At 54.6% G+C, this 19,335-nt stretch overlaps 1 protein-coding gene across 2 annotated transcripts in view; it reads right to left on the bottom strand.

Annotated features, from left to right (window-relative positions):
* RADIL (Rap associating with DIL domain) overlaps positions 1 to 19,335 on the bottom strand; it is a 42,095-nt gene that overhangs the window by 7,518 nt on the left and 15,242 nt on the right. For both annotated transcript variants that reach the window (XM_077316607.1, XM_077316606.1), the window contains exons 3-11: positions 17,548 to 17,873; positions 15,619 to 16,296; positions 15,061 to 15,098; positions 9,956 to 10,116; positions 8,274 to 8,386; positions 4,923 to 5,160; positions 3,264 to 3,436; positions 2,518 to 2,668; positions 1,004 to 1,194 (exon numbers count right to left, since the gene is read on the bottom strand). In XM_077316607.1, the coding sequence (XP_077172722.1) occupies positions 1,004 to 1,194; positions 2,518 to 2,668; positions 3,264 to 3,436; positions 4,923 to 5,160; positions 8,274 to 8,386; positions 9,956 to 10,116; positions 15,061 to 15,098; positions 15,619 to 16,296; positions 17,548 to 17,873 (2,069 nt within the window). The remainder of the gene's footprint in view (positions 1 to 1,003; positions 1,195 to 2,517; positions 2,669 to 3,263; positions 3,437 to 4,922; positions 5,161 to 8,273; positions 8,387 to 9,955; positions 10,117 to 15,060; positions 15,099 to 15,618; positions 16,297 to 17,547; positions 17,874 to 19,335) is intronic.

The following is a 19,335-nucleotide window of genomic DNA, read 5'->3' on the forward strand; positions in this document are numbered from 1 at the left end:
TCGGCGGCAGCAGAGGAGCTGTGGGGCTTAGAAACCGGTGAGCTAAGCAAGCATTCATCAGGCGAGCCCTGGCTTAAGGAGATTGGGCTGCGGTGAGTGGCTGGCAGCCGTGCAGCCGGGTGGGGGGGGCGGCGCGAGGGGTCCGGAGCCAAAGCGTTGTGAGGCATGAGAGGCAGGCTTCGCCGGAAAGGTCAGCTCAAAGTTAAAGAGGCTGGCTGCCGGTCTTCCCGAGGGGCGGGCCGAGCTGACGGCTGTTGGCTTTGCTAGAGTGATGGAGCCTCCGTGTTCGGAGGAAGTCTATCTTAGAGAACACCAAAGAAGGGAAACAGAGGAGAGATGCTAGCTGCCAGGTAGGACCTGGAATTGCACCTTGTCTCCAGACTACAGAGATCCGTTCCCCTGGAGGAAATGGCTGCTTCGGGGAGGGGGGATTCTAGGGCATCTGAACACCCCACTTCCCCAGGCTCCACCCCAAATCTCCAGGAGTTTCCCAGGCTGGAGCTGGCAACCTGACCCCCTGTCCCCTCTGCTGGTGGCCAGGGGAAGAATCATGTAAGCTGCCCTGAGATTCCTGGAAAGGAGGACAGGACTTTCAAAAACATACAACTTGTTTATGAGATTCAAAAGATTTCTGGATAGACACCGGACGGTTCCGGATTACACCTGAGGGGAGATTTCTTGGGCTTCTTACGCGGTTTCCTGCTCACCTCGAAAAACGGGAGAAGCCCCTTTACAATTGTCTTAAAATAAACCAGTAGCCCCTAGGCTCCCCAAAACACACGATGGGAAGGGGGGACAATGGCGACCAGCAAGGCGTGCAAGTCTGGCGTCTCATGCAAATAAGTCAGTGCGGTTTGGGGGCTTCCACCTCCCACCCCCCATCCTGGTTTGCTGGACAACTGGCTTTCCCAGGTAGGGACAAGAATCTGCAAAGATCTTCCATGCCGCTGTGCCACAGGAACTGGGATCCTCAGAAAAAGCATCTTGGACAAATGAGTGTTACCTGGGGGGTTTCCGCTTCTGGCGTGCCGCTGGGCCGGGGGCTCTTGCTTCGCAGGCTCCACAGGAAGTGGCGGATGTAGAGGAGGTGGCGGTAGATGTTGTCGTCCAGGCGCTCCACCTCCAGGTCCACCTTGAACCCCCCGCTGGGCAGCGTGATCGGAGGGTGCTTGTCGAACGACTCCACGATGTCGTCTGCAAGAGATACGGGACTCCGACTTAGTTGACTGGCCCACCTCTGCCTCTCCGGCGTGGCCCTGGTCGACCTCTGGACCGGGAAGGAGGCCCTGAAATAATTTTTCAGGCTTCGAGGAGCTCTGGAAGGGATGTCAAGTTGGCCACGCCTCCCCCTCCCTGGAAGTGACTGTCACAGGAAGTGACATCATCATCCATGTTAACAGGTAGGCTCCAGAAGGCCTGGGGGTGGAGGGGGGAGACAGGAGGCTCTGCCCCCTCCCAGGTGCAGTAATCACGACAGAACTCACTGATGCTTGGGAGAGGGCAAATTCATTCATTCATTCATTCATTCATTCATTCATTTATTCATTCATTCATTCGACTTCTGTCCCTCCGCTTTCCATAGACTCGTGGTGGGTTACATAAAATAGATGACCTCCCCTTCCCAATAAAACCAACCAGACCTCTTAAAACATACAAATAAAATACTTCCTAGGGTGGGGCGGGGCCAGTGTAGAGGCGGCGTCATGCCGACGAGCAGATTCAGGACGGAATGTTTTTGCGTTAAATTCTCAGCAGGGCACGTCCCCCCAGGGGACCAGCTAGAGAGCAGAGTTTAGCTTCATCCCACCGATCCTCCCATCTTCAATGAACCCGTATCTCCCACCTGCGGAAGCAGGTAACGCACGACAGGGTGTTTTCCGTCGCACGGCATATGTCAATCTCCCCGTTTTATGCCCGATGGATTATCTCCGAGGGGGGGGGGGGGTTGACACAATACCACTCCGAGGCATCGCTTATTAAAAAGGACGTCTTTGCTCACGGCCAACACAGCTGCAATAACAGCGCTCTTTCGGCAATCTCCCGTTCCGCTAACCTGCTGCCGAAAACAGCTCCCCGGAGCACCATTGACTTTGATACTAAGAGACGGTTAATGGGGAAAACCATTAACGTGGAAGACGGCGGCTATTACAGCTTCCCTCTACGCCGGTGTGGAATTTAATAAATCCCCTGCTTTGCACCTGAATGGGCCCCCGGACGCCCGGCATCAATCAAAACCGGGCTGGGGAGGGAACGATCTAGAGGAGAGGGCGGGCAATCCTCCGGAACGGCTGCCACTCAACTGCTGTAGGCCTCCTATCTTTTAGCCCAGGGGTAGTCAAACTGCGGCCCTCCAGATGTCCATGGACTACAATTCCCATGAGCCCCTGCCATGCTGGCAGGGACTCATGGGAATTGTAGTCCATGGACATCTGGGGGGCCGCAGTTTGACTACCCCTGCTCTAATGCCTGGATCCCGTCTCTACCACTCCCAACACAGTCGTGCCGGCCCGCCCTTACCTGTCCTGAAGGCCGCCAGGCTATCCTCCTTGCCAGGCTGCCAGCCAGGGACGCATCCCACATCGGAGGAGTTCTGGTACTGAGTCAGGATGTGGTGGAGCTGAGCCGCATTGAGGGCCGGGAATTCTGTTCTCAGCATAGGCCAGGTCATCTGAACAAACCGAGAAGAGAGCAGACCGGGTTAGAATCCTAGAGTTGGAAGGGACCTCATGGGTCATCTAGTCCAACCCCCTGCACTATGCAGGAATTAGGGGGTTAGAGGGATCGTTCCTGGGAACGACCTCCCTGTCGCTCAGGAGCTCTGAGCCACCCGGGATCCGGATTGCAACAAGCTGCCGTGTTTCGTCCCGTTTCCGCAGTTTGCAGAACTTGTGCGGAAACGGCGGCGAGGACCCCTGGAGGAACACTGGGGCGGCCATCTTGGATAAGGGAGACTACCGGGCAGAGGTGGCTCTTTCTGGCCTCGCTGCCAGGGGCCCAACGCCAACTTCACCCCAGGTAGAAGCTCTCATATCATGGAGCCCAGGAAGGGATCAACCAAGAAGGGTCACCATGTTTGTAGCAGCAGAAAAGAGCCAGAGTCCAGCAGCGCCTTCAAGACTAACAAAACTGGGGGCAGGGGAGGAGCTTAAGTGAGTCACAACAAGCTCCTCCCACCAAGAGTTTTGTTAGTCTTGAAGGTGCTCCTGGGACTTTTGCTCCTTTCTCCCACTCCAAGGGTGCCAGGGCAGGAAGCTCTCCCTTACCTGGACCAGCTGGGAATTCGGCATGGCCAACAGGCTAGCCACGCTGGAAAGCTTGTGGAAGAACTGGTCCGCCAGCTGGCCAAAGCCCACGTTCTCGGCCCATTCCAGGAGGAGTCGCAAGGTGGCCCGGACCCTCACGCCTTTCGACCAGTGGAAGCAGCCCAACGAGGCGCCTGGGGGAGAAGAGGGGAGCGGCCATCTTAGCATTCGTGCTGCTGGCGCTGAGTTGATCTTTGCGGCACTCTTTGAGCGCAGTGTATTTTCTGAGGGGGTTGTGCAATATGGCACAGGGCCCTTTTCTGCTTCCAAACCGCCCAGAGCGGTAAAGAATGGGCGGTATAAAAATCCAGATAAATAAATAAAAGGGTGTGAACGAAATTCAGGATGGGAGAGGGACAAGGTGCTCCCAGGGGCGAATGTGAGCAGTCTGTTCCTTGTTTTGCAATTTGTTGGTGATGTTTATAAATCGACTTTCCATGCAGGTCCGCAAATAAATCTAATTAGGAAACAAGTTTTTTTGAGGGGGGAGGGGGGGAGAGCATCACCAGACCGGCTCCGTTTTCAAACACCAAGCTCGCAGATGATATCTAGTCATTGGGGACTGCGGAAATGAGGTGGCCAAAAAAGTTCTGGAAAGTTCTCCCTAAATCCTTGAGTGGGCAGCCACGTGGAAAACCTAGTCCAAGGCAGATCAAAGTGCAAGAGGGCTTTTTGTTTTAAATTTTAAATATGCGCGGATGGCCTGTGAATTGGCTGGGGCTGAAAGGAAAAGAGATCTAGGGGTCGTGGTGGACAGCGGCATGAAAATGTCAACTCTAGCAGAGTCAAATTCTTTGCTGGGGGTCGTTTTTACATCCTTGTGCCTGGCGGGATGAAGCCAGATCCGTTCGCGTGGCCCAAAGCCGTTTCTAGCCCTCCTTCCCTGGGTGTTTGTTTTTAAATATTTCCCACTGCTTTATTGGGAGTACTTTTCGTTGCTACTGTTTTTTGCTTTGTAAACCGCTGCGAGCCAGTTTCTGGGAGTGGTGGTATACAAATGTACAATGATAAATAAATAAATAAAAATAAAGAGGTGCTCACTTCCAGGATTTCCGATGTCCCCTCTGAGGCCCTTGGGCTTCATTTCCGCTCCCCGGAAGCCTTTTAACTGGGCATGCCCAGTGGACGATCTTTGGAGGTAAGCCCAACCCCCTCCCTCCCGCCCACCTCTCTACCTGCCCTAAATTTACAGCAAAGGGAGTGGAACCATCGATCACCTTTCCAGGGGTCCCAGCATCATCTGCTGCAATGCTGCAGTGAACGGCGATGATTAATGATCCCCACCAAATGCTTCTTCTCAACTGACTGCCTTTCTGCGCTCAAAGCGGGGGCCCGGCAGCGAATTCTGCCATGAAGGAGCTGGGGGCAGGGGGCGTTGCCCAATTAGATCGTTGGGAGGGGAGTTAAGGGTGGGAGTTTTGAAAAAGGGGGGGCTAGGGGAGGCCTTGTCCAGCTGAGCTTCTGATCTACCACTGAAGGTCTTAGCAGCGATCCAGATTCGAACAACACCCCGATCGCCACCAGGTTTCGTTTTACGGCCCCCTCTCCCTCTCGCCAACGGAGACCTCCGCTCTTAGCCGCTCGCTGTCACCCGGCAGGCGAGTGAGCCCGCAGACGTACCTTTCTCCATGAGCTGGTTGAAGAGCAGGGTGTTGGAGAAGAAGAAGAGGTAGGCGAACATCTGGCAGGCGATTTCGGGGTGGACGTTGTACTGGTGGAGGAGGTCCAGGGTGGCCTGGTAGATCAGGACGACCCTGCGGATTTCCTCGGGCAGCGGAGGGGAGGACAGCCAGCCGTCCCGGCCCTCGCTCTGGAACGGGTTGCATTCCAGCAGGACGGGGAGAGAGACGTACAGCGACTGGTTGCAGAGGGGCGGGAGAGGAAGGGAGAAAGGCACCGTCACTGGCCTTCAAGCACGAAAACACTGCATCAAAACGACTCGCGTGACCAACTATAAACCATAGTTCCCAGTACAATGCAATGAACGTTGGAAGAAATAAACACTGCCGATAAAGGATTTCAATGCAATAGCTCCCTGGTTGGTATTTCTGCACGATTTCTGGCACGGTGGCTTATCTGGGGGAGGGGGCTGCGGGGTTCGGCTATGACTCTTCTCCCGAGCTCTTCCCCTGAATTCCTCTGGCCTCTTCCAGGAAACAGACTGGGTTGCCAACTTGATCTCCCAGAATAACATCTGATCGCTACACGACGGAGACAATTTCCCCTGCAGGGAGGCTGCTTTGGAGGGAGACCTCTACCACTGAGATCCCCTTTCCCCCAAATCCTTCCTCCCCAGGCTCCGCCCCTTAAATCTCCAGGAATCTCCCAGAGATCAGTTCCCCAGGAGAAAACTGATTTGGAAGGGGGACTCCATGGCAGAGAGAGAGGCTGCAAAATAAAGTGAATATTCTAGAGGACTGGTCAACAGAAAGTATCAGGAAGTTCAGGGGGTCAGGCCATTTAAGGATGATCGGGCAAGCACCTGGCGCGCGACATACATCCGATGTTGCAGTTCCGTTTGGAGGGAATCACTTCCGTCTTAAAATGCGAGCTTCCATCTGAGCGGCATAAACTCCCCTGCTGGCCCTAAAGTTACATTCCGTTTCGCTCCGCTGATTTCAGCGGGAGAGATTCAAGGCCCGGCTGCGAGGGAGGGGCTTCTTTTGGCGGAGAGCCCGTGTCCCGGCGCATTTTGCCATTTCTCCCTGATGGACGGCATCCTCCCGGGACATACCCTTGCGTCCAGCACCGCAACGGTCACACGATGCCTGGCCGAGCGCCCGTTTTGACATGATGAGCAAAACCCTGGGTCTTTCCTGACCCAGTTTTTCTTGGCCTTGGGCTTGGCTGACAACTCAGAAGAATGCAGTTGGCTGTTTTTTGTCCTTGACTCATTAAATCGCGAGTTCCCTGCCGCCGGTGCGGACCAGGAAGGACGCAGCGGATCTGGGCCGCACAGACTGGGAGTACTGTGGGTCCTCTCCTCTGCTGCCAACACCAATGGCTCCCTGCCCTCCTCCTCCAAATGACCACCTTTCGAATACTTAAAGCTGGCAATCACAGCCCCTCTCCAGCTCCTCTTCTCCAGGCTGGACATTCCCAAAACTCTCAAGCCTTTCCTCTCCTAGGCCTGCGAGAAGGAAAACAGGCAGCTACCCTGTTGGAAAAGGACCCTTTCCAACAAGTCTCAGGGCTAGCACAGGATGCTGGGGGGAACGGCAGAGTCATGGAGCCGGTTATAGCTTCTCGGCGGTGGGAAGCGGTCCCCGCCCTTGCAACGCTGGCCCCTTTTTGCCGCTCTGCACACTGCAGGCTCTGTTTGACTTCCCCGAGCTGGCCAGCGGGAGACCTGCGACATTTCCTTCGCAGGGGAGGGGGAGAGGCGAGAGGGCACGCTTCTTGACGCGTTGGCTATTTCTACGGGGTGATTTGCACAGGAATGGAAGGGGGGGGGAGAAACCCCCAAAGCTGCCCAGCAGGGAGAGGGGAGGGGGTTGTTGGAGGGACACGAGTCCGGATGCCGGTTTCATAAATATGGGATTAATTTGCCTTCCCTTACAACAGGCATCCTGGGTGGGAGTTGGGGCTGAGAGAGCTCTGAGAGAACGGGGACTGGCCCAAGGTCACCCAGCTGGCTGCACGGGGAGGAGGAGTGGGGAATCGAACCCGGCTCTCCAGATTCAAGGCTGCCGCTCTTCACCACCCCATTTATCAGGTGATATGACCCAATGACCAATGATGGGCCTTGGAGGGTGGGAAGGGGCGGGGCCTCGGGTGGGCGTGTCCACGGCTTTGCTTCCCATCCATATTCCGCACGGCTTCTGGGGTTTCTCGGAGCCTGAAGAACATCCGAGGGGGTTCTCGGTGGTAAAAAAAGGCTGGTGTGGATAAAATGAAGGAATGGCATAAACCCATTTGGGTTCCGCTTGCGGGAAAGAGGCAGGGCGTAAACCAAATAATAGACACATCGAACAAAACCGGAATGATTTCGCCGGAATTCGCTGGCCAGTTCTTTCTCCTTTCTGCATCCTTTTCTCTTTCCCCCAGAAAAGGCCCAGCGCAGCCCCTAGGCCTATTGGGAGCCGCTGCTTTGCCTGGCATCAAAGGGCAGGAAAGGGGCCGGGCGAAGGTCAGTCAGAGAACACCCCCTGGGAGAGTCACTCGGGCTGTCTCTCAGTGTTGGGGACACTTGCGGTGGCTGCACATGAGCACCTTCGCCTGTGGCGCAGTGCAGGCTCCCGGCCCGGAAGGCGCAGCGCTGCCGCAGCAGCAATGCGCTGTGAATTGCTCTCTGCTGCGTGGTGCAGCCATCTGTGCAATCGCGTTCGGGGCTGGCGAGGCAGCCCATTTCTCTTCTCTGTCACCCCGGCTTCTCTCGGCTTGCAGGGAACGCGGGCCAGAGTTCTCCCACAGGAGACCCTGACCCCACGAAGGCCCTACCTGGGGACGTTGCCCAAGTCCCTGCAGGTAAAGGAAGGCAGGGATCTGCCAGGGCCTCGTCAACAGAATCTGGGCAGTGTTCACAAATCGGGAACGTCCGACAGCTGCCGTCCCCCGTCCCGCCTTCTTGACAGTGGGGCCAAGGGCCTTACAGACTGAGGTGGCTGGGCCCCCCTGCTGCTGCCCTTCAGTGGCCAGGGAGGGGGTGGTGGTTCACAGGTGGGCATTTCTCCACTCCCGGCCCCCACATCCCCAGGCCTCACCTACCTACTTCCCCCAGGCACAAAATACGGTAGGGCATTATTTCCCCCCATTCTAGCAGCCTGATCTGAAGCCTCGTTCTGTCTAGGGTGTAAATAAGCCATTAAGAAGGGTTATATGGTGCTCCTCTCCCTGCTGTGCTCGTTTTCTGCTTGCGAGGAGCGATTATGGGAGGAGCGTTCAAAGTGGCCACCTTTCCTGCCGCTCTGTTGAGACGGTGCCCCCTTTTCCGGCCTGCCGTGGGCCTGAAGTCAACCTGGGCAGAAGTACCTTGGAAACATAGTAGACGCACTGCTGGAAGGTATACATGATGACCTCCTCAAGAGTCGTCATGGCCTCCTCGCTGGCTGTGATCGTTAAGGAAAAGAGTGATTCCTTTGAACCTAAAAGAACCGGAAACGATAGGGTCAGAGCACAGCCGTTCAATGTGGAAGCTGTCTTGAGCCAAAACATTCGTCTCTCAACAGCTGGCCTGTTTTACAGCTCAGTACATTCCTTGCATGTAAAAATGTAGCTACGGCCCTTTCCCTGAGGCACTAGCTTTCTGCATGCAAAGACTGGACACAGAAGAGTATTGGATCATACAAGTTTATCACCCCTAGCTGATTCACGGCCCACGCGCCTGTTGTCTGTCGCCCGGCCGGGAGGACACTGATTCCCAAGCGAGAGCGAATGAGGGCTAGAACTCCTCACCCACCCTCCTTTCGACCTTTTCAATTTAGCAATCAGCCTGGGAACGGAGACCAGCAGGGATACGGAAAGCATGCAGGACTTGGCTCGGTATGCCGTTCTTGCTATTTCCCCCAGATGGGATGTGTGGGGTGGAGGGAGGGAGGGAGAAAGGAAATGAGGCCGTGTATCACTCAGGAATTAGCCGTTCGGTTCGCCCGTACATACGACTGCGGTGAGCTGTCAGGGCTGATTTGAGAAAGAGGATTATTTCCTTCTCAAGGGCACCACCGGGTGATGCCTGTTGTGTTTGTGTGTGCGTTTTGTGCAGCAGGGAGCGCAAAACCGCACCATTCTTTCGCAGGGATGCCGGGGCAGCCAAGTTTGGCAGGGCGTGGTCCCGCTCGCCTCCAGAGCTCTGAAATTCCGCAGCGGCTTCCAGGAAGCAGTGAACGTCACCGCAAGCAGCCTAGATCCGCCACCCCCTTGCTGCACGGAGGTTACACCTGCAAAACGTTGTAATGTCGAGCTGGAGGGGTAATGAGGAAATATGGAGTGGGGATACAATCTCCAGGAATTCTGCAGGACAGAAAGCACGGAGAAACTCCCTCCCTCTAAAAATCTCCTTTCTGGGATTCTGTGAGTTCTCAGGGCCAAGCTGAAAATGCATTTTTTAACAGGTTAGGTCCAGATTCTCTTTCCAAGAACTGACTCACAGTCCCCCAACGTCGGCCGGCGGCCAGAGGGGGATGCAGAAATCCCTCTGACTCCGACGTCACAGCCCCAAGCCGAAATGGGCTCCTGCAGGCTTTGAAGAGGGCCTGCACAGCAGCCTCCTCGTAGCTGTAGGGAGAATGAGCAGGGTCTGAGGGACCTGGCTCTGGTTCGTGAGAAAAACATGGTGTAATTTGACCCATCCTGCTGAAGGATACTCTCAGAGGTATGGGGAAGACTGTGATGAAATCTTTGCAGCACGGGTGAGACGTATGTCAACTGGCTGAATTGATTGATTGATTGATTGATTGATTGATTGATTGAATTTTTATGCCGCCCTTCCCAAGAGCTCAGGGCAGCTCACGTCATGGCAAAAAATCAATTGGCACAACACAATCGTAAACACCCTACAGTTGCATTTAAATCCTAAAAACAGTCAAAATTAATTCAGTCTGTTTTTCCCAGAGTGTAAATTAGCAGGGAATTAGTAAACAGCACGATGGGATATTTCCATGATGCTGTCTGGGACCAACGTCTCACCAGCCCCACGGATGCAAAAGGGTCTTTACCTTTGATGTCTATCTCCTCTTCCATGTTCTGGATGTAGACAGGGGATTTCTGCTGGATAAAGTACAAGATTTCAATGGCGTTAGACATCCAGAAGAGGACGTGCTGTAAGTCTGGCAGCAGATCCGCGATGGTGAAACAGGAAAGGGACGCTGGATCCTGGCTGGACGAGACAGGAGAAGAGTTAAAAGTGAATCCGGGAACGTCAAAAGCGCTGCTATCGCACCCGCTCACCCCCGAACCCGGCCTTTCCCCTGCATTATGCTCAAGCCTCTAGGGGGATCTCGGTCTCTCCGCCACGGGAAAAGATAGTCTCACTGGGACAATTTTAATATTTTCAGTAATGGATACGCCACCTGGGTTTCACATGTGAAACGCCACCCAATCTGAAATCTAAGCGTACGAAAACAGATGAAGGTCAAAGAAATATACTCCGCTTCTTTTCCCATGGCCTGAAGGGGTCATCATCCACATGCCTCCAAAGAACTGAGGGAGAACAGTCACTGGCAGTTCTCCCTTGGAATCCCTTCTCCCCGCCCGGCCCACCCTTCGCCCCGTTCAAGAAACTCCTTGCAAATCGGCTGTGGAGGGCTGGCTGGGGGGAGGGGGCCGATCCGATCATTGCTTTCCCCAGTTTGTGCAACAGTGTTCCCCCGCCTGTCTGGAGAGACCTGGGAACGGTCCCACATCCGTGCAGAGCCCCTGAGGCCCGACTCAACCCTTGGCCTCTCCCCAAACTGCTCGCGGCTGCCAACGGCTTGGGACGTTCGCCGCGTTACGGGAACAAAACCCGTTTCCATGGCTCTGCGCAATGGCATCTGGTTGCAGGACTCCAGTTTGGAATTTCTCTCTCTCTCTCTCTGCTGCCAAATTCTTGGGACTCATTTGCAAAAAAGAGAGAGAGAGAGAGAGAGAGATTGCTAATGGCCACCCAAGCAGTCTCATCCCAAACCTTTGGCCCAAACAGCACTTCCCGTCTCTTCTCTCTGGGTCATCATCCCCACAACAGACCCCGCTGGGAGGCAGGTGGGGCTGAGAGAGCTCTGCGAGAACTGCTCTGCGAGAACAGCTCTGAGAGAGCTGTGACTGGCCCAAGGTCACCTAGCTGGCTGCATGTGGAGGAGTGGGGCATTTTGTTTCCCTCTTCCGATCCCGTATTTCCCAAACGAATCTTTGCCAACTCACGAAAATCTCAAGATATTAGGGGGCGCAATTCCCGCTGACCCCGAAGAAGGGCTGCCAGTTGGAGGCCAAACCGGGGATCTCCAAGTAAGAACAGTGTACTCCAAGTAAGGATTGGCCCTCTCTTGCGGGGATGGGCTTTGGTGGAGCGGCAAAGCAGATGTTTTCCAGATGCCAGAGCTCCCCTTCTGTAGCAATCCCTGCTGGGCTCTTCTGTACATTGAGAGCAGCTCCCGCAGACCCCAGAGGCATGGACGGTTCCTACAGTCCTGTGGCCCGAGATCCTTTTGACTCAGTAGTTTATAATCGGGAATCGCAGGGGAATCCATGGGGCTTGCAGCACTCCAAGCACAGAGCGGTAGACCTGCACGGACCGTGAATCCGTCTAATCCCCTTTTTTAAAGCCAATTAAACTAGTGACCGTCACTACCCGCCCGTGGCAGCGAATTCCGCGTTTTAATTACTCGTTAATCGCGGGGCTGCCGGGTGTGAAAAAGGTGTCGCGCTTATAGATTTTCGCTCCTCTGGCCTCTCGCCACAGGCCCGAGGGAAAGCTCTCTCCTTGCCGTCGTCCGCTGGTCCGTGTTGGCCTGCATGGGGATCTGTAACGCGGCTTTCATGCCTCTGCTTGCAGCTGGAGTGCAGCCACAAATTATTTTCTGGAACGAAAGTCTCCTGGCAGACTTACGGCAAGTGTGTGGGAACAAACCGATCCCCCCTTTCTTATTTAGCCGGAGACAATGCGGAACAGCAGACAGATAATGGTATAGCTTTAAAACAGCCACAGCGCTCCCCAGATGAGTTCACACTGAGCACTCTGCATGCACGGCACGTTTTCCAGCATCTGAACTACAAACCTCGGTGAGCGCCCTGCTCTCCAAACCAGCAGGGCTCAATCGTGGTTCGGAATCCTGACGTGGAAAGTAGCGAACGAACCAGAGTTTGCGCTTTGGACGTAACAGCCAACCACGGCTTTCTGCATAGATTGTAGCCTTTCATTTCTAAACCTTGTCTGAAGGGACAGAGGGCGTGGGGGAACCAACAGATTCCTATTAGTCATTCCCGTACCGATAAACCACAGTTTGGCATGACTCAAAAGCCAAGCCGCCAAATCAGATTTGCGAGCCAAGCCACTTTCTCCTCGGTTCCTCAATCGAAATCTCTCCCTCTCCCAAAGCTGCATTGGATTTCCAGCATGTGTGGGAGGGAATTTCAGCCACAGGGCTGTTAGAAATTTTGGGGGAGGTTGTGTTTTGGATTTCTCTCCCCCGTGCCGCTTCGCCAATTAAACTCAGAGTCCCCAGCTGTTGCTTCAAAACAAATATTAAAATGTCAAGGGCTCATGTGCACCGTGACCCTGGAAACCTGGACGGATGCCTACTTCCTGGGAAATGCTCCTTTTAAAAATAAATAACATATCCCAACCCCTGTTCTAAAAAGGCTTCCCCAAGCTGAGGGAAACCTCCCTCAGTCAATGAGCGCCAGCAAAGGGCGTTCTACGCAAATGAAAAAGCAGGATCATAGGGACGCTTTTCTTCCTCTCTCCGCTGGGTGCTTCAAACGAAACTGGATGAGCCGACTCTGCACCCGTAAAGTTTTTTTTTCCGTTTACTGGGAGAGGAAAAGGAAATCTGGATTCGTTTTTCTGCCACGGAGCAACTTTTAAGCGTGGACCCCGAGCACTAAAAGGCTTTCCCAAATGGATTGCAACGGCTAAGATCCTTTTTATAGTGACTGAAGTTCCTGGAAGTAGTAATACCCACTGATACGGGATCGGAAGAGGGAGGTGACTCGCTGCCTAGAACTGTGCAGCCAAAGCTGAGACAAAATAAGGCCCAAACCACTGAATGACTCTGTGCAGCGCTGGATTCGAATCTAGTAGAGAAAAGCCAGTGTTTATATGTATGTATGTATGTGTGTGTGTGTGTGTGTGTGTGTGTGTGTGTGTACACCCTGCTTTTCCCAAAGAAGCTTACAAACATTTTTTCTTTCTTCTCCCCACAACAGACCCCCCGGGAAGGCTGGTGGGGCTGGGAGAGCTCTGCGAGAACTGCTTTGCAAGAACAGCTCTGAGAGAGCTGTGACTGGCCCAAGGTCACCTAGCTGGCTGCATGTGGAGGAGTGGGGCATCGTGTTTCCGTTCAATATTTAATTTTAATATTTAATTCACGTACGCCCTGCGTTTTCTCCCCTGTGGAGGCCCAAATCAAATGAAGTGGCTCTCTTCTCCTCCGTTTAACCCGCACAACAACCCTGTGAAGGAGGTTAGGCGGAAAACGCACGGGGTTCCATGGCAGAGTGGGGATTTGAACATCGGGAGAGCCACGCTCTGGCCACCCCTGCTCTGTAAAATTGCTGTCAGGCAAGCCTTCCTCCTCTTCTTCTGTTCAATTATCTATTTTTATAGGGTGGACGGGAAGGAGAGAGAGGAGAACGCGTTCCCAGTCATAACTAAGTAGCCGTCTACACAAATGTGTTTGAGACACCCTAAACCCTGCAGTATTTGTAGTTTCAACTCCTCTTTCAAAAGCTGCCCCTTTAGCGCAAAAAGATTTTAAGGGAAAAGAAAGCGGAGAAATTGGGGAAGGGAGGTTTTTGGCTGCTTTCCCGGAAGTCTACGACAGCCTGAGCTTCTGGCGCAAGACGCACAAGCACAGCAAACAAGGAAGAATTAAATGGAGATTATGTACACAACATACGTACACACACACACACACACACGAAACTCCAAGCATGAGGAAGGGGGAAGATTTTGGTGCATTCATTTGCTCAGTCATTAACCTCCTTGAAGTGGGAGGGAGAAAGAGAAAGACCTGCCCAAAACAGGATCTTCCCCGGGGATGTGGCGGGGCTCGAGCCAGAATAAAACGGTTGTCGATCCAGCGGCAGCACTGGGTGTGCACAACACAGATTTAGACCAAAAGCCGCACGGGGAAAGAGCCAAGCCCTGCCCCATCCAATGCAGACCCAAAACTGGTCCCAAGGGGCTCTATTTATACCCGGCTTGCTTCCGCGAGGGCAGCTGCCGCTCTTGAACCAAGTTCGGTCCCTCGTTGCTGTTCCCAAGGGCAGATTCCCACACTGGGTCTCCGTCCCTTGGAAGTGACAGTGCCGTGTGTGACGCGATGGGGAGAGACCTGCCCTGTCCCCATCAGCCAAGTTGCAAACGGCAACGAAAAACTAGCCTTCTGGCTCAACATCTGCACCGAGGAGAGCTGGATTCCGCCACCCGTAAGGATCGTGCATAACCTGCCCAATTTATTCTTCGTCTGGCCTAGGTGGAGGCAAAGCAATCCAGCATAGGCCGACTGGAAATCCCCCTTCTCAGCTGCCAGAATTTCAATGGGCATCGAGGACCGGACGTCTGTGGTGACAGGCTGTTCCTGTATTAATTCACCCCCTCTATACCCCGCCTTTCTCCCGAAAAGTGGCTTAAATTCTTATCCTCTCCTCTATTCCATCCTCACAACCACCCTGCGGGGTAGGCTAGGCAGAGAGCCCAAGGTCACCCAGCTGGAGGCTTGCCAGCTCGGGGGTGAGAAATTCCTAGAGATCTGGAGGGATGGATCCTGAGAAGGGCAGAAAGGGCCAGTTTTGGGGAAGGGAAGGACTCCTCTGTCGCCTGGAGACCAGCTGTAGTCTCGGGAGATTTCCAGACACCAGCTGGAGGTTGGCAACAGTCCTCGGCAAGCTTCCACAGCGGAGTGGGGACTGGATCCTGGCTCTACCAGATCCTACATTGACACTCTTAGCCACCAACCCAGACTCTGAAGATGCTGGATCCTGCAGGCCAAATTGTGCGCTTTATCTGTTCTCGTTTGGAGAGCCGTGTCAGAGTTCAAGATCCCCTTGTAAGGAAAAGGGCGTTTGTTTGGGTGGTCGCCCGTCGCAAAAGACCTCGATGCCTGCAACGCGATCAACTTACTGTTGGCTCTGCTTCCCAGCGAGTTCGTTCGTTTTCTCCTGGAGTCAGGGAAAAAAGAAAGAGGAAAGGAAGAATGAAAACACGCCTCTGCCAGAGAAAAACATCGGATTCCGCACAAATTTTGCTATCAGTGCTGCTTTGCGGGCACCTCCTAGAAGTTTCAGGCGGTCGAAGACCCTTGGCCCTCTGAGAGTTAACTCGTGCCTTCTCTCTTTGGGAAACTGGATAGACCTAAGGGCCTTCGCAGGGTGAGCCCTGAAAAATGTAACGCAGCCTACCCTGCAAGGCTAGTGTGATGAAATCGACGTGGCTGGAAAAATGTGGAGCGTGATTTACAACGTTCAGGCGATACATGGGCGCATGGGAAGGGACCAGCTTGGACAGCTTCCACTACTAAGAACCGACTCAAATTTTGGCACGCTTCGAAACCTTGCCCAGGCCCCACGCTCCCAACCTCGTCTCCCGGCTTCCCAATTCCTCGACTGCCCCGAGGGCCCCAAGGGTCACCTTGTGCCCAACTCCCTTCTACCCCCACCCCCAGAAGGGGAAACCACTGACCCACACGATCCTCTGGATCATCTTGGCCAACTTGAGGAGCAGCTGCCCGAACTCCCCTGGCTGAAAGTGGGTGGCCGAATGCTGGACACACAGGCAGAGCAGGAAGGCCGGGGTCAGCTTGTGGTCGTCTCCCGTGGGCTCGATGAGGGAGAGCACTCTCTGCAGCAGCACGTCCTCGTTGGCCTTGTCGAATTCCAGCTGGGGCCTCCGCCGGCCGGCTCTCCAGCCCGAGGGCGGCGGGGGGCCCTGCTTCTTGGAGGAGGGCGTCTTCTCCTTCACCTGGCTGCCGCACATCTTGCAGGTGGAGGGCAGCTCCGGTTCGGAGGCCCGGCGCACGGCTTTGAGCCGCATCAGGGTCTGAGCGGGCAGCGGCTGGGTTTTCAGGGGGTCCTTGTAGAGGAGCAGGTAGTAAAGGCCGAGGGAGATCAGGTCCCCGTGGTGGAGGACCACCGTCTGCCCCACCTCGGAGAAGTTGACGGAGACGCCGGCGCCCGGGATGGGCTCGAGGACCAGCTTCTCCTCCGGGCGGTGGCGGGAGCGGCCGGGAACCTTGATCCTCCGGACGGTGCAGTGGAGGGGGAGGATGTCCGGGGCGGACAGGCTGATGCTGGGCTTGCTGGCCTGCGTCCGCTGGCCTACCGTGTGCTGGTCGCGGTTCAGCAGGTAAACGAGGCTGTCCTGGAAAGAAGAAGCAAGCCGTGGGCAAGGATCGCGGGAGAGCCCCAGGGACAAGTCACAGAGGGTCATTTCAGGCTGAGATTCGGAGGGCATCAGGGAAGGGGCTTTGTTCTTTCCCGCCTGCTTTGTCCTTGCAAATCCCCCCTCCTGCCCAGGCACACCGGGTTGCGCCTTCTCTGCAGAGCCAAACTGCAGCCGCGGGGACATTGCAGAGGGGTTGCACAGATAAAGGAGAGGAGACATCCACAGGCAGCTGCTGCCAGGTCTTGGCCCTGTCCTGAACCTGCCGCCAAGAAACCGTTCCCGGCGTTCTGGCATCGAGAGAGCGGGAGGGAGGATTATATCTGCCTTCGCTCCCTCTTGGCTCCCTAAATTTATAAATCTGGAGCATGCTCTTACGTAGCTGACTCAAGCCAACAGCAGGTGCCAGAAAACACATAGGGCGCTCCTGGGGCACCATGTTGAAGAAGGAGAAGGAGGAGAAGAAGGAGGAGGAGGAGGAGGAGGAGGAGAAGGAGAAGAAGAAGAAGAAGAAGGAGAAGGAGAAGGAGAAGGAGAAGAAGGAGGAGAAGGAGGAGGAGAAGAAGGAGAAGGAGAAGGAGAAGGAGAAGGAGGAGGAGAAGGAGGAGGAGAAGGAGGAGGAGAAGGAGGAGGAGAAGGAGAAGGAGAAGGGGAAGGAGAAAGAGAAAGAGAAAGAGAAGGAGAAGGAGAAGGAGAAGGAGAAGGAGAAGGAGAAGGAGAAAGAAGAGAAGGAGAAGGAGAAGGAGGAGGAGAAGGAGGAGAAGGAGAAGGAGAAGGAGAAAGAGGAGAAGGAGAAGGAGAAGGAGAAAGAGGAGAAGGAGAAGGAGAAGGAGGAGGAGAAGGAGGAGGAGAAGAAGGAGAAGGAGAAAGAGGAGAAGGAGAAGGAGAAGAAGTTGGTTCTTATATGCCACTTTTCTCTACCCAAAGGAGACTCAAAGTGGCTTACAGTCGCCTTCCCATTCCTCTCCCCACAACAGACACCCTGTGAGGTGGGTGAGGCTGAGAGAGCCCTGATATCACTGCCCGGTCAGAACAGCTTTATCAGTGCTGTGACTAGCCCAAGGTCACCCAGCTGGCTGCACGTGGAGGAGGAGCGGGGAATCCAACCCGGCTCGCCAGATTAGAAGTCCGCACTCCTAACCACGACACCAAGCTGGCTACGATGCTGGAGACCATCGTAGTCGGGTCATTACGGGGAAAGGCCCTGCAGTGGGAGAGGGCAACACTTACGTGCTGCTGGCTGTAGCCCTGCAGGAGCAGGAGATGCGGTGACTGGTAAAGCGAGTGGCGCAGGGCATTGCCGCCCGGCTCCTCCGTGGGGACCGGCTGCCCGTTCCTCGTGCTCTCCACGCATCGAAGGGTTTCCGGCAGGGTGGAGTAGTGCCTCTTGAGCTGCTCATCCCCTCCCTCGTCCTGGGGGCCGGCCTGGTTGAGGCTGGTCTCGCTGACGGTGCGCCGGAGAGGTGGAGGGGGAGAGTGGCTTTTGCACCCCGTCAGGAGGGTCATGGTGCCCTTGGCGCGGTTCCGCTGGAGTTTCCGGGCCTGGGCATTTATGCCTGGGGAGGAGAAAGGGGGATGAAACGCCAGGTGTTGGCCGAACAGCGAGCTCTCTGAATGGACTACATTTACCATGAGTCCCTGCCAACCGGCCCTGCTGGCAGGGCCTCATGGTTGTTGTAGTCCATGGACACCTGGAGAGCCGCCGTTTGGCAAGCTGCCTTGGAAGGAAAGGATGTATTTATCACGCGAATGAGCTTGTGACGGTTTGTTATGGCTTCCCCGCCAAAGAACACTGCGTTCCGTCAGAACTACAACTCCCAGGTTCCCCAGGGAGACAGAAGGACCTGAAAATCAGGGGAACTCTCGAGGGTAGAGAATTCAAGGTGAGAGATTTATCTGGCTGTAAATAGCAACCCTGAATTTCTTTGCTGGTCGCCCAACCAAATATTAACCAAGGCCAACTCTGCTTCACTTCCATGACTTTACAGCGTTTAGCTAGCCCGGACTGTCCAGGATAGGGTGAGATCTGCCCTGATTTCCCCTAACGCCCCCACCGATTTCATATTTCAGTGGCAAACGTCACAACGGAGACATAGTTTCAAGCGGGTAGCCGTGTTGGTCTGAAGCAGCACAACAAAACAAAATCAGAGTCCAGTGGCACCTCGAAGACCAACAAAGATTTATTCGAGGCGTGAGCTTTCGGGTCTGAGTCTGGTAGTCTGAGGAGGAGGGCTTGCACTCGAAAACTCACGCTCTGAAGAAATCTTTTTTGGGCTGAAAGGAGCCACTGGACTCTGGTTTTGTTTGGGTTCTTCTCTCTAACCCAGGGGTAGTCAAACTGCGGCCCTCCAGATGTCCATGTGCTGGCAGGGGCTCCTGGGAATTGTAGTCCATGGACATCTGGAGGGCCGCAGTTTGACTACCCCTGCTCTAACCCTTGACGTCTTTCCCGGACATGCCCGGTGGGCCGTTTTAGCTGGACACACTCATCACTTTAGCTGATATATACCTACCGCTCGTGTGCTTAAGCTATGATAATTGAGATGCCGCCTGGTGGGTGTTCAAAGCAGTTTGCCTGAAATATCAAAGGATGGAACCCAACTGGATCAAGTCCCGAACATGAAAAAATAAAAGCGGAAATACAACCCAGGAAGCTCCGGATTTGACTCAAGCGGCAGAATGGGAATAAGGGACATTTGTCTCTTCCTGCGGGGCCCTTGAAAAATGTTTTTAATCAAAATGGTGCACATGACTGCTTTCTCCTCAGAGGGAGGCCCAAAACGGCTTAAAGCATCACTCCCCCCCCCCCCAATCTGTGGTTGTCTTTCACCCTAACCGGCCCAAGGTCACGCACTTAGGGTTCTCTTGGAAACTTCACTGTTGTTAGGGTTAGGTTAGGGTTCTCCAGGAAACATGGCTATCCTAAATAAATGCATGAGTTTTTAAAATAGGGAATGTTCGGTGGAGATGGGCTCCTCTTCTCTCCCGGTCCCCCAAAATTCTCCAGGGTTTTTTTAG

The sequence above is a fragment of the Paroedura picta genome, chromosome 17 (genome assembly GCF_049243985.1).
Source record: "Paroedura picta isolate Pp20150507F chromosome 17, Ppicta_v3.0, whole genome shotgun sequence".
Lineage (NCBI taxonomy): Eukaryota > Metazoa > Chordata > Lepidosauria > Squamata > Gekkonidae > Paroedura > Paroedura picta.